The 12,761-nt window shown below is 38.7% G+C and overlaps 1 protein-coding gene across 1 annotated transcript; it reads left to right on the forward strand.

The window, feature by feature from the left end:
- Positions 1-231: 231 nt before the first annotated feature.
- Positions 232-11,877, forward strand: LOC116266788 (uncharacterized mitochondrial protein AtMg00810-like). Its single transcript, XM_031648146.2, has 4 exons — positions 232-293; positions 526-647; positions 3,928-4,030; positions 11,220-11,877. Exon 4 carries the CDS (start codon positions 11,276-11,278, stop codon positions 11,768-11,770), a length of 495 nt encoding a protein of 164 aa, XP_031504006.1. The 5' UTR covers positions 232-293; positions 526-647; positions 3,928-4,030; positions 11,220-11,275; the 3' UTR covers positions 11,771-11,877.
- The last annotated feature ends 884 nt before the right edge of the window (positions 11,878-12,761 follow it).

A 12,761-nucleotide genomic window follows, 5' to 3' on the forward strand; every position in this document is an offset into this window, starting at 1 on the left:
CTTTTGGTCTTCCTTGGTTTTTGGGGATGAGAGGAGGAGGTGATTGGATTTCTTTAGTCAATGTTGTTATTCTATATTGTGGCTGAGGGATGAGAGGGTTTTCCGATGCAGTGATTGGCTTCATCTGAAGGATCTCTCGTTTGTTTTGTTCTTCTCTGGATCTTTTTTCGGTTGATTTCTGAAGATTTTGTGAAGTTTGAGCTCCTTTCTTCATGTTTTGTTCTTCAGTTTTCTTATATGTGCCTCTGAAGAGTGTGCGAGCGTCGTAGCACCTCGAGGTGGATTTTATGCAAGTAGGTTACTTTTGTTCATCACCTGCTTTGGATTTTTTAAGTTCTTGAAAACTTATAACCCCAAGGTGGCACCTGCAACCCATGACGTAGTGGGGCATAGCTAGAATCTGAACTGTGGCTACCTAGCACAGAGAATTGGCAGGGAAAAGTTTAAAGAACGCTAAAGCAAGTTAGTTGGCCATTGAAATGATAGCTTGACTGCTTGTTGTTTCTCTTGCCTTTTCACTGTAAGGAATCAGTAGCGAGGGAGGGCTCAGTGGATTATGCTTCTCTCAACCACTTTCGCCAGTCAGATGCAGCAGCACGACTGCCACCATATATTTTACATTGAGGATACTGGAATTGCTAGCAAAGGTATCTTCATGGAGACGCATCTTTGATTGCAGAGACTTTGTAGTTTCCTTACACAGTATTTTATCAGATTGTTCATTAACAAGTTTCTCTGTTTTTAATTCGCTTATCATATTGACTAGAGATCATAAAGTATCCTCGTGCTTGTTGTATATTGCTGCAATACCAAATTGCCTAAATTTTAAGATTTGAATCAGTATTATACTGTTTGAAAGAGGAATAAATCTTTCTGTAATGCATGCTCAGTGATATTGTCGACTTTCCATTGTCGTCGTACATTGTTATAAAGGAGATAAAAGATTTGAGAAGGTTGCATAATGCCAATGTTCCATTTTTTTTCCATGTTGCAGACAAACACTGGATGGAAATCCAGTAGATTATAATTCAAGTTGAAAAACACGCTTACATTTTTGGAATGGGGATGCAAATCCCCATTCTACTTATTCCAGGATTCAAGGCCTGGGATTTTCATTGCAGGATTTCAATCTTGGTGCTGCCAAACACCACTTAATAGTTTCAGCAATCAAAGAACGTAGGACTAAGACGTTGGTATCAAACACCATAGGAAGAGAGTGAATTTTCTTCAAACTAGGCGTTGTGATCTCCAGATGTACCAGGTTGATTGTAGTTCAACAGTCTTTATTAGTGTCTAATCTTACAATGAAAACTCAGCAGAAACCATTTGATCTTCCTTTTCTCATCTTTAATTGAAGATCTATACATGTCAGAAGGAATTACTAAGGGGTGCTTGACAGTCATAGAGGAAGAAGAAGGAAGCCATAGACGGCTCTTACAATTCTTTTATAGAAACAAAATGCCCAAAGAGATTGTATCAAGCCGTACCTGGTTCCATTCTTAATTTGCTCACTTGGTTCACTTAATATTCTTTGTTTGATATGTTCGTGCTAATTAACTATGTATGCTTTTTGTTCCATTGGATCAAAGTCGTTAATTTCGTCTCTTTTTCCCCCCTTCTCTGTCTATTCTTTGCTTGGAATATTAATTTCTCATGTAAGTTAATCGATGGACAAGAATATGATTCAAGAAACTTGTGGTGAGCTTGAATTTTTCCAATTGTCCAAGGTTTCGTGCTGTTAAGTTTTCCTCACAAAACTCACACTCCCTTGACGTTTCCCTTTTTTTTTTCAATCTGTAGAAAGGTTAATTATGCATTGAACAGAAGGCATGCTGATCTGAAAACACATGGTTCCAATGCAAGGTACTACCAATAATAATTGTGATCGTTTTGATCACATGAATTTGATTATACAGCAACATGAAGTGACAGATTTTTGCCATGCTAGCTAGTTTTTGATATTCTTTTAAGGTAATTTTCCCTACCAAGTGAATTTTCATGGGAAAAGAAAGAAGTTTCGAAGATAACTGATGTAGTCTTTCCTTTAGGCCATGCTTAAATTCTGGTACCCTGCACACTCCCTGTATGTTCACCAAGGATGTACTTTCACCCTGAACCTGGGTAATGAAAGTGAGAACCTTTCTTCACACTCAGTTGCAATGAAAAGAATTCATGAACAGCTCTGCCATTGAACCAGATGTGTTAAGAAGCCCTTCTATATGTATATTGGCGGCCTGTGGAATAGCCACTGACCCCCTGGCCTGCAATTCATTGAGCCAAGATGCCTGGGGTATTGGCACCATGGAGCTGCCTTTCACTTGGCTAGGCAGCAAAGCCTTGGTGCCAGCGGCTAAGAGTGTGACAAGGTGCTTAGTGGGTAGCTGGCTAGCTGACTAGTTATGTGCTATAGTGCTCTTGACAATCATCTCTCGAGGCCAAGTGGACCCATTTTTATCCCACTCTTCTCCTCTCTCTCTCTCTCTCCCTCTCTCCCTCTCTAATTGTTGCCAAGGGATTATCTCATTAATACCATATCGCAGTGAGGGGTAGAGACATAATTTTTTTTTTTAATTGTTGCCAAGGGATTATCTCATTAATACCATATTGCAGCGAGGGGTAGAGACAATTTTTTTTTCATGGGGCCTTAAACATATAGTTACTAAATTTTCAATTGGCTATGGAATAGTTACCCGGTTTCGTACGGTTGATCTATATGGTTGAATTCAATCCACGTTTTCTCCATTTAAAATGTCATAGGGCACATTCGTAGTCAAAAGTTTTTACAACTCTTCTTTTCTTGTCAATAAATAACAAACTCAAAGTTGAGTCAAGGTAGCTGCATATGACAAGAAGAAGATAGATCGGACAGAATAGAAACAAACGCCAGATAGGACCGACAGAATAGACAAAACAGACATATGTGAAACAAACGTCAGACAAAAAAAACGTAGTGTTCTGTTTTTAAAATCATCAAACGGTGGACAAAGAACATCATTGTCTATGAGGTCAGGACAGTAGTGTGATGGACAGGACATTCTGTCTGTCCTATCCCAATGGACAGCAATCAAACGATCTCTCAAGATACGTGGATCTGCACCATCACAATCATCTCTTTCTTTTGTTTTCTCTGTTCATGCTTATCTTTCCTAGCTGACAAGGTGTATGCATATCTCTGTCCTCAAACACTTGAAAGCACTAGTTGTATGCCTATATAGAGCCTAGATGAGACCTTCAAGATAGCAGCACCATCACAATCATCTCTTTCTTCTATTTTCTCTATTCAAGCTTATCTTTTCTTTTAGTAGAGCCTATCAATGTATGCCTTGTGCAATAAAATTGAATTTGAGTTTGATTTTTGGTTTTGTTGTGTGAAAATTAGCCCACAAAATTTCAGATTTTTTTGAACTTCCAGTTATTTTTGATAGATTTTTAAGCTATTCCTTGTTTTTGTTTCTCACAAACCAAAATTCTGAAAACCAAGCTCAATTATCATTTTTTATTATATCTATTAAAGAGATTTTTCAATTTTATTTTTTTCAAGTGTTTTTTCAAATTTTATAGCTTTTATGTTTTTTTTATGCCGAGGTTGTGAAGCTTAACCAAACATGAAAAGTTGTGAAGAAAGGGATTAGGAGCATTTTATCATTTCTTTCTATGCTTCAATGTACAAGTGCATGAAAAAGGAAATTTTTTAAGTTGAAGTTTCATCTGGAAGCCAACATTAATAGTGTATCTTGTGTGACATAAGGATATATCCGACATTTTGCATGCACTGTATTTTCTTTCATACAGAGGAAAATTGGTAGCCAATGAAGCTCAGCCAAGAGGTTGTGAAGAAATGGATTAGGAGCATTTTGTCATTTCTTCCTATGTATCAATGTATGGCATGTGAGAAAGGACATTTTTCTTGTTGCACGTGCTTTGCAGGAGGTACCTTTGAAATTGCTTGGGAAATGGAAGGAATCTGAATATTTAGGTGGCCAGTTTATTCTTGTTGGTGGTATTGCTTACTACTTACAGCACCATCGAGGTGATTATTTTGCTTATTCATTTCCTTCCATTTAAATGATGTATTTTGGTGCTGTTTTACCTATGTTTTCCAAGCAATATTATTCTTTTTGTTCTTTTCACATTACATAATATGTGTACAAATCTATTAACTTGAAGATGCAGTGCAGCCTGGTAGATATGGCAGCCAATCCATTCCATGCTCTCTTCTTTATTGTTTTTTATTTTATTAGCATGTGCACTGTTCTCAAAGACTTGGATAGAAATATCTGTCTCCTCTGCTAGGGATGTGGGCAAGCAGTTGTTTGCTTGCTCGTGTTTTTCTTGCTTTGTGTGTGTGTGCTTTTCTTTTCTGCGATACACACTAGGGTTTATTACGCAGATTTCAAAAGTTTGGCCATCAATTGGTTTCAAGAGTTTGGTCGTTATGGAGTCCCCACCTTCTGATTTAAAATTCTTGGTTCAAAGATTTTGGTGGCTGCAGGAAAACATGAAATAAAATTATCTCAAGACAAATGATTTGTGAACAATGTTTTCTGCATGGGAGTGTGTTACAGAGGCTGAGTGATTTGCGTAGCATCCTATAGAATTTGGCAACCCTGGTCTAAAGGTAAGCTTTGCTGATGAGCGACATTAAGGCTATCTTTGATTGCCTGGAAACAATTGGCTCAGCTCTGATTTTGGTTATTGTTTTGACTGAAAGGGCCCATCTTACTATGGAGGTCATTAGTGATTTTGGGCTGGTTGGTCTTGAATTAATGGTGGTTGCTATCAATTAGTTGAGATCAGGTTGAGACTGCTCCCGTTGTCAAAAGCACCCTTCAATAGACCTAACTAAGCACAACATTTGACATGATAGACTAAAATATATATGGAAAACGTTGGACTACAACGAACTTTGATGAAGATCGATGAATAGAAGATGACCGATTTCCATGAAAATCAGATACTGCAAGAAGCTAATGGTTGGGGTTAGTGAGGGTCAAAGTGCATACATACTTGTATATGAGGAATTAGGTGAAAAGGGAACACCGGAGGTGACAAGCTGCCACCACTGATAACGCACAAGAAGATAAGGCACCAGCTGATAACGCACGAGAGGATAAGGCACCAGCACCAGCTCCAGCTCACAATATTTCCATAAAATCATGAGCAAGTGATAAAGGCGATAACAATGGAAAGCAGATCAGGCCATCGGTTTCTCCTATTCAAAAACAAGGGAGAGACTTAAGGAAGGAGACTTTTCAAAATTGTAAACGACAGAATGGGAAAAAGGGGCGCTTGATTTGAATTTGAATCTTTCTAAAACTTGTATAAATTCCATTTGAGAAAGGAAACCAGTCCATCGTGAATCAAGGACTGAGACCGTGGAAGTAGGAATATTTTTCTGAACCACATTAAAATTTTGTCTTTTTTTATCTTCATCCTCTTTCATGGTATCAGAGCTCTAAAGCTCTAATCAGCAGATTGGTTTTGGTTGCTGTAGTTTGTTTTCTCCATGACGACATCAGCAACATCTTCAACAGCTAAGTACCCCTATCCCTCCGCTGTGAACGTGGCCAATTTCGTTTCTATCAAACTTTTACACAAGAATTTCTTGTTGTGGAAAACACATCTTCTTAGACTCATAGATAGTCAAGATTTGCTTGGGTTCATTGATGGTTCGATTCCCACGCCAGCTTCTACCAATGAATCTACAGAAAATGGTGAAGTCGTGAGATGACCAAATTCTGATTTTTCTGCTTGGAAAAAATCAGATTGTCTTTTAAGGGGTTGGATAACTGAATCTCTCACAGAATATACAGAACCATTGAGTATGTCATAGGCTGATAGGAGCCATTGCTATGGAAAACACTGAGAGGAGCCATTGCTCGAGAATCAAAAGATAGAGAGATTATGTTGACAAGGAAATTACAACTCTTTCGTAAACAAGACAAATCTGTCATTGAGTATGTCATAGGCTTCAAAGCCATATGTGATGAACTTGCAGCTATAGGAAAGCCTCTAATGGATAACGACAAAGTTTTTTGGCTAGTCAATGGACTTAGACCAGGCTACGAGTCATTCATGACTTCCATTCTCAAGCCGTCGGTACCATCATACATCGATGTTGTGTCCTTACTCCAAGGACATGAAACGATCAGAGTTACATGCAGGAGAGACTAGATTGAACAGCCAAATGGCCTTTCTCACACAACAATCTAGCAGCCAAAACAACAGAAAATGTTACAACAACAATAACAGCAATATTTGATTCAATTCCAAAGGGCGTGGGTTCAATCCGGCAACTCAAACACGAAATCCTCAAGGGTTGACCAATGGAGAGTTCGCTAAATCCAAGGTACGGTGTCAGATTCGTGGATTAAATAATCATAGTGCCTTCAAATGTTATCACGGGTTTGATTATGCTTATCAGCCTCGTGATATGTCACGAGCCTTTGCGACTATGAAAGTCTTCGATCCTACTGATCAAGATTGATTTCCCAACACTGGAGCAAGATCTCATGTGACCGATGATCCAGGTAAACTCAAAAGTTGTATTCCATATAATGGAACAGAAAAAATTATAGTAGGAAATGGTCAGCATCTTGATATTACACATATTGTTGCTACTAATATTCATGTGGGCAATCGTACAATCCCTCTAGACAATGTTCTTGCAGTACCCGACATTAAGAATAATCTTATTTATGTCAGCAAACTTACTTCTTATATGCCTTATGTGTTTGAATTCTCTTTCAATTGTTTCTCTATTAAGGACAAGGAAACCAAGGAAGTGATTGCAATAGGGTCTAGAGAAGGCGACTTATACGCTTTCAAGCCAAAACCAAAGATTGTGTTCTTCTCAACAAGGTTCCGGTCAGCTCCCTTTGAAGTTTGGCATGGACGACTTGATCATCCACATCATAAAATATTAAACTTTATGGCTATGAATAAGTTGATTACTGTGACAAGTAACTCGCATGAATCTTTCATCTGTGCTCGTTGTCAGATGGGGAAGGCAAGGCATGCAGACTTCCATTTATTTCTGTTGATGATGATTGTGATTCATTATTTGCTAAGGTTCATTGTGATTTATGGGAACCAGCTCCTGTTACTTCTTGTCAGAATATCTAATGTTATGTCTTATTTGTGGATCAATTTTCTAGATATTCCTGGATATATCCTCTAAAACAGAAGTTTAAATTTTTTGCTAAATTCCTTGAGGGCCCGTTTGATGCACAGGAAAAATCCTGTGCATCAGTGAAAAATCCTGTGCATCGGGTGAAATTTGTACGGCGAGGGGAATTCACTCCGATGAGTGGTGTGTGCATCAAACGCCGTTAAAAACCACCCGCAAATTCTGTACGATGAAGGTAAAATTCACCCGAAAAAAAGTCTGAGCTTTCAGCTCGGACTTTTTACCGCAGATTTTTTTGAGAGCTTTCTCGCTGCCTCTTACCCCTCCATCGCCTCTTCCCCTCTCCTCTCTCGGTCTCTCGTTCCTCTCCTCTCTCACTGCCTCTTTCCCCTCTGTCGCCTCTTCCCCTCTCCTCTCTCGCTCTCTCCTTCCTCTCCTCTCGCGCTCTCTCGCTCTGTTGTTCCTCTCCTCTCTCGCTCTCTCTTTCTTCACACGCAGGCCTTTAGACACCATCGCTCGTCTCTCTTTCTTGCCCCTTCCTCTCTGCAAAGCCGTCTTCCTCCCTGTGTCCAAGCCTGTGATTTGCCTCTCTATCGAAGTCGGCGATCTTCCTCTTCCTCCTTCGCGCCAGGTAAGGTGACCTTGCTTCTCCCCCTTCTCCCTCTGTTTCTGCTATACGGTGCCCTAATCCCCTTTCTCTTTTCTCTCTCTGCAGGGTTGGCTGGAAGAAGCTGCTTTTCTAACTGGCTGTAGGTCGAGCCACGAAAATCAGATTCATCTCTCCATGTGAGTCCCTTGTGGCAGTTAGATGTGATAATTTTTTTGCTCTTCAGTGGGATTGTCGAAGCTATAATTTTTTTGATCTCATAGTTTAGTTGCATGTGACTTACGAAGTTACTTTTTATTTAAGGTGGTCAAGATGATGCTAGTATTTGATATGGAATAGGCCATCTAACTATATTGTGAAAACCTTTTCTTTGTTGTTTCCTTTTTGCTTGGCCTATTCTCTCTATATCGTTTCCTGTATTCTGTGACATTTCAGTAAACTGTGCCCATCTTTAGCTGGCTTCTTAGTCCACGGCAAGTTGGAGATTTGTGAAAGTGGGTTGCAATAAAAGTTACCGAAATGATCTGGTGATTAATGTGCTTGGCCAAAACCTTTCATGTTGGGTCTTGGTTGAATGTAAGGTCTAAATGGATCTTCTGGGTCCTTGTGGGTCTTCATTCAGGCAGACCGTGCCTGACATGTTATCTAGGTTTGTAAAATTGACATACAATTTTTTTCTCAAATAACTTATCTTATTTTGCAGCTGCAACAAGCAGAAAGATTTTCTTTTCTTTCATTATAAATATCAAATATAGTAAAATTGGTTTCAGATTTTGTAGTCGGTATCTGAATTTTGAGAGAGTGATCTAATTAAAAACCACTTGATCAAGTCAGTGCCAAAACCTCAATAGGGAACATGTTTGTGATGTTTTTATTTTGAGAACTCCTGCTGCAAAGTAAATTGGGGGTTTTCCAGTTTTTTGTTCATTAGCTAATTTTCCTTTCTTTCTTCCTCTGCAGCTCTGCTCTCTCTCTCTTTTCTTCCCAAGTCTTTGCTTTTTCTTCCTCCCATGCTGTTTCCGTTGTTCTTTGAGTTTATTCATTGCTGTTATATTCCCTTGAACAGTCGCAGTGGTCTGCTGGTCCCTAAAGCTGGTTGCCTTGATTGCTATATGGACCTAAGCTATCCAGGACTCATATCCTGCATATTTTACTGCATTTGTCAACAGTGAGTCAGTGACTTCTAGAAAAGATGTACTTCTGTAGCACGAGGATTGGCTTTTGAACATTTTGACAAAATGTAAACAATCCTTGGGAATGCAGAAGAAATGAACACCAGTGACTGCTTACTCGACTGGGCCAACTATGCCAGTTTCCTTCTAGATCAACTACTTTTATGATCTGTTTTATTGTAGTTGACCTTTGGACCTAAGCTATCCATGACTCATAACCTGCATATTTTATTTGCTCTATTTGCTGTTTAAAGTGGGCTTGTGTTTGCTTCTCTCAAGTTCTTGTTGCTGTTTCCTCATACACAGCCATCCATTTGCTTCAACAGTGTAGTTGTAGTTGTCAGCTGCTTCCTCCTAATCCTGCTTGTCCTATTTACTGTTGCAAGACACTTTAGTCTTCAGTTTTAGGCTTGCAAGGTTGACTAGTTTCTTTATCTATAGAATCTAAAATTAGTTTTAACCTTTCAAGTTATACATAGCATTTTTTTTCTTTGAAACACGAATCTGTGCTTATTTAAATTTATTTTTATTAGCTCTAATTTGTTTGTCGGCTATGGAATTATGATCTTGTTCCATATAGCAATGTGTATATCTGTTCAATGTTCATACCTTACAATCTTGTGCATCAAACAACTACTACTAACAGTCCTGAAAAAAAGTCTTTCAAATTTTCTATCATGTGCATCAAACAGAGTTAATTTTACCGTGCAAAAAACTACCATGTGCATCAAACATGGTTAATTTTAGTACGTTAAATTTTACCCTCTCATCAAACACAACCTCAAATTGGAAGAGGGAGAAATTTCATCATGTAATTTTTTTTAGAAAAATTTACCATGGTAAATGTATCACGTTAAATTCTTCCATGCCATCAAACGGCCCATGAGTTTCACAAAAAGATCCAAACTAAGTTTGATGCCAAGTTAAAAGTATTTCAAAGTGATGAGGGAGGCGAGTTTAATAGTACGGCCTTCATAGACTATTTAAAAGAAAACAGCAAAAATCCTACTGTAAGACGCTTGAGCAAAATGGAGTGGTGGAGCACAAGCATAGATCTATCATAGAATTGGGTCTTACTATGTTGTTTCATAGCAATCTCCTAACTCAATTTTGGGTTGAGGTCTTTTTCTACTGTTGTATGGCTCATCAATCTTCTTCCTTCACATGTTTTACATATGCAAAGTTCATATGAAATTCTTTTCAAAAAACGCCCAGATTATTCGTGTCTTCGTGCTTTTAGATCTAGATGCTATCCTTATATTCGGGGTTATACAAATCATAAGTTTCAACTCAAATTTTTACCATGTGTGTTTGTTGGCTATAGCAATCATCATAGGGGGTATAGATGCCTTTATCCTCCCATTGGTCGGGTATATATCTCTGGACATGTTGTCTTTGATGAAGCCGTTTTTTCCTATCAAACTCCCACGTCAATCCCTAGGGCCATCACCTCTAATGCTGATTTTGTCTCTTTTTTCAGACTCGTCCAAGGATCATCATCTAGAGTCCCAATGTTTAGCACAGATGCATACCTTCTATGCATAATTTAGAAAACCCACCTTCTATTCTTCCCAGAGAGATACCAAACACTACATTACCTCTCCAAATCACCCAACCTAGTCCATCTCCAGCCTCATCGACAGCCTACTCCTTGTCCACTCACCCTATGACCACTCATTTCAAAGCCAGAGTTATCAAACATAATCCCACGTATGCACTTACTACCACATTCATTCCAAAGGAACTGTCCCACTACTCCCTTGCTCTCAAACACTCGGGTTGGCATTGATAGATGAAATGACTGTTTTATAGGCTAATCACACTTGGGATTTTGTGCCTCGTACTTTAGACATGCATGTGATTGGTAGTTGTTGGGTTTTCAAAACTAAAGTAAAAGGAGATGGGTAGCTTGAAAGACTCAAGGCTAGCCTTGTAGTGCAAGGATATACTCAAATACAAGTTCTGGATTTCTTGAAAACCTTATTACCAGTGGTAAAATTTCTTGCTTTTGATTGACCTCTCAAACAATTAGACGTCAAAAATGTTTTTCTTAATGGTCATCTACCAGAGTTGGTTTATATTGAACAACCTCTCAGATTTAAAGATTCATCCAAGTCACATCATGTTTGTCGCCTAAATCGAGCTCTCTATGGATTGAGACAAGCACCCAGGGCTTGGTATGATAGATTTGCTCAATTCTTATCTTCTGTTGAATTTATTGCTAGCATGATTGATTCATCTCTCTTTGTTCGACGACAAAGCAAAACAGTTACTATTTTACTACTGTATGTTGATTATATCATTCTTACAGAAAATTCTTCTTCGTTTATAACATCATTTCAAGCAACCATCAGGCAACAATTTGCTATGACAGATCTTGGGAATCTGAAGTATTTCTTGGGGGTTCAAGTTGATGGAACTTCATCGGGCTTATTTATGTATCAGTCCAAATATGCACAAGACATCCTCTATAGAGCACAAATGCAGACCTGTAATACTATGAGCACGCCTATGTCTGCCAATCTTAAATCTTCTGATGGGCAAGATCAATTGTATTCAAACCCTAGAGAATGTCGTAGCCTTGCAGGGGCTCTTCAATATCTTACTCTCACAAGGCCTGATCTCTCCTATGCTGTAAATTTCGCATGTCAATTCATGCATGCACTAGTGGTGAAGCATTTTCAACTTTTAAAGCGGATTCTCAGATATGTTAGAGGCACTTCTCAATATGGAATTCAATTTTGTAAATCCAAAGATTTGACTTTACGAGCCTTCTCTGACACCAATTGGGCTGGCTGTCCAACTACACGACGCTCCACGTCCAGAAATTGTACATTCCATAGTCCCAATTGTATATCTTAGAGTTCTAAGACGCAACCAACTGTCGCTCGTTCATCTTGTGAGGCTGAATACCGAGCTCTTGTTGGAGCTGCTGCAAAAAATAAATGGATTACATTCATTTTACAAGATATTGGTGTATATTTTTTCAAAGCTCTTATTTTACTTTGTGGTAATGTCTCTGCACTACATACTACCATCATATTATCATCAAGCTTGTTTTTTATTCTCGCATGAAACACTTGGAACTTGATTATCATTTTGTTCGCAAACAAGTAGCACTGGGAAACATAGAGACTCAATTTGTGACAATCGAAGGCCAGCTAGCTGATCTCTTTACCAAGCCACTATGGCAGCAGCGTCCTTCAGTTGAGGGGGAATGATAACGCACGAGAAGATAAGGCACCAGCTGATAACGCACGAGAGGATAAGGCACCAGCTCCAGCTCACAATATTTCCATAAAATTAGGAGCAAGTGATACAGGCGATAACAATGGAAAGCAGATCAGGCCGTCGGTTTCTCCTATTCAAAAACAAGGAAGACATTTAAGGAAACAGATTTTTCAAAATTGTAAACCGATAGAATCGGAAAAAGGGGCGCCTGATTTGAATTTGAATCTTTCTAAAACTTGTATAAATTCCATTTGAGAAAGGAAATCAGTCCACCGTGAATAAAGGACTGAGATCGTGGAAGTCGGAATATTTTTCCGAACATGGAGAAAATGACTTTTTTTTTAACTATCCACTGATTTTACTGGGATGGATCTCGCTGCTGGATGCTTTCTCCATCTAAAGTATTCGTCTGTAGATGTATAACACAAATGTAATAACACGAAGGAAGGGGAAAAAAGGAACCATGTTGGATAAATAAAAGAGGCCTACCAGCTTATAGAGAAATAAGGGCCATATACTCTTCTTTCCGGAATCGCTGGACTGTCTTTATCGAAAAGAAGTGAATCATCAATTTATTAGTTTATTTGACACGTTCACACCAACGAAATTCAAAGCGAAAGCT

Source organism: Nymphaea colorata, chromosome 13 (genome assembly GCF_008831285.2).
Source record: "Nymphaea colorata isolate Beijing-Zhang1983 chromosome 13, ASM883128v2, whole genome shotgun sequence".
In the NCBI taxonomy this organism is placed as follows: Eukaryota; Viridiplantae; Streptophyta; class Magnoliopsida; order Nymphaeales; family Nymphaeaceae; genus Nymphaea; species Nymphaea colorata.

Bases quoted from the DNA above. Each gene is read 5' to 3' on its own strand.
- LOC116266788 (XM_031648146.2), top strand. From the start codon at position 11,276: ATGACAGATCTTGGGAATCTGAAGTATTTCTTGGGGGTTCAAGTTGAT.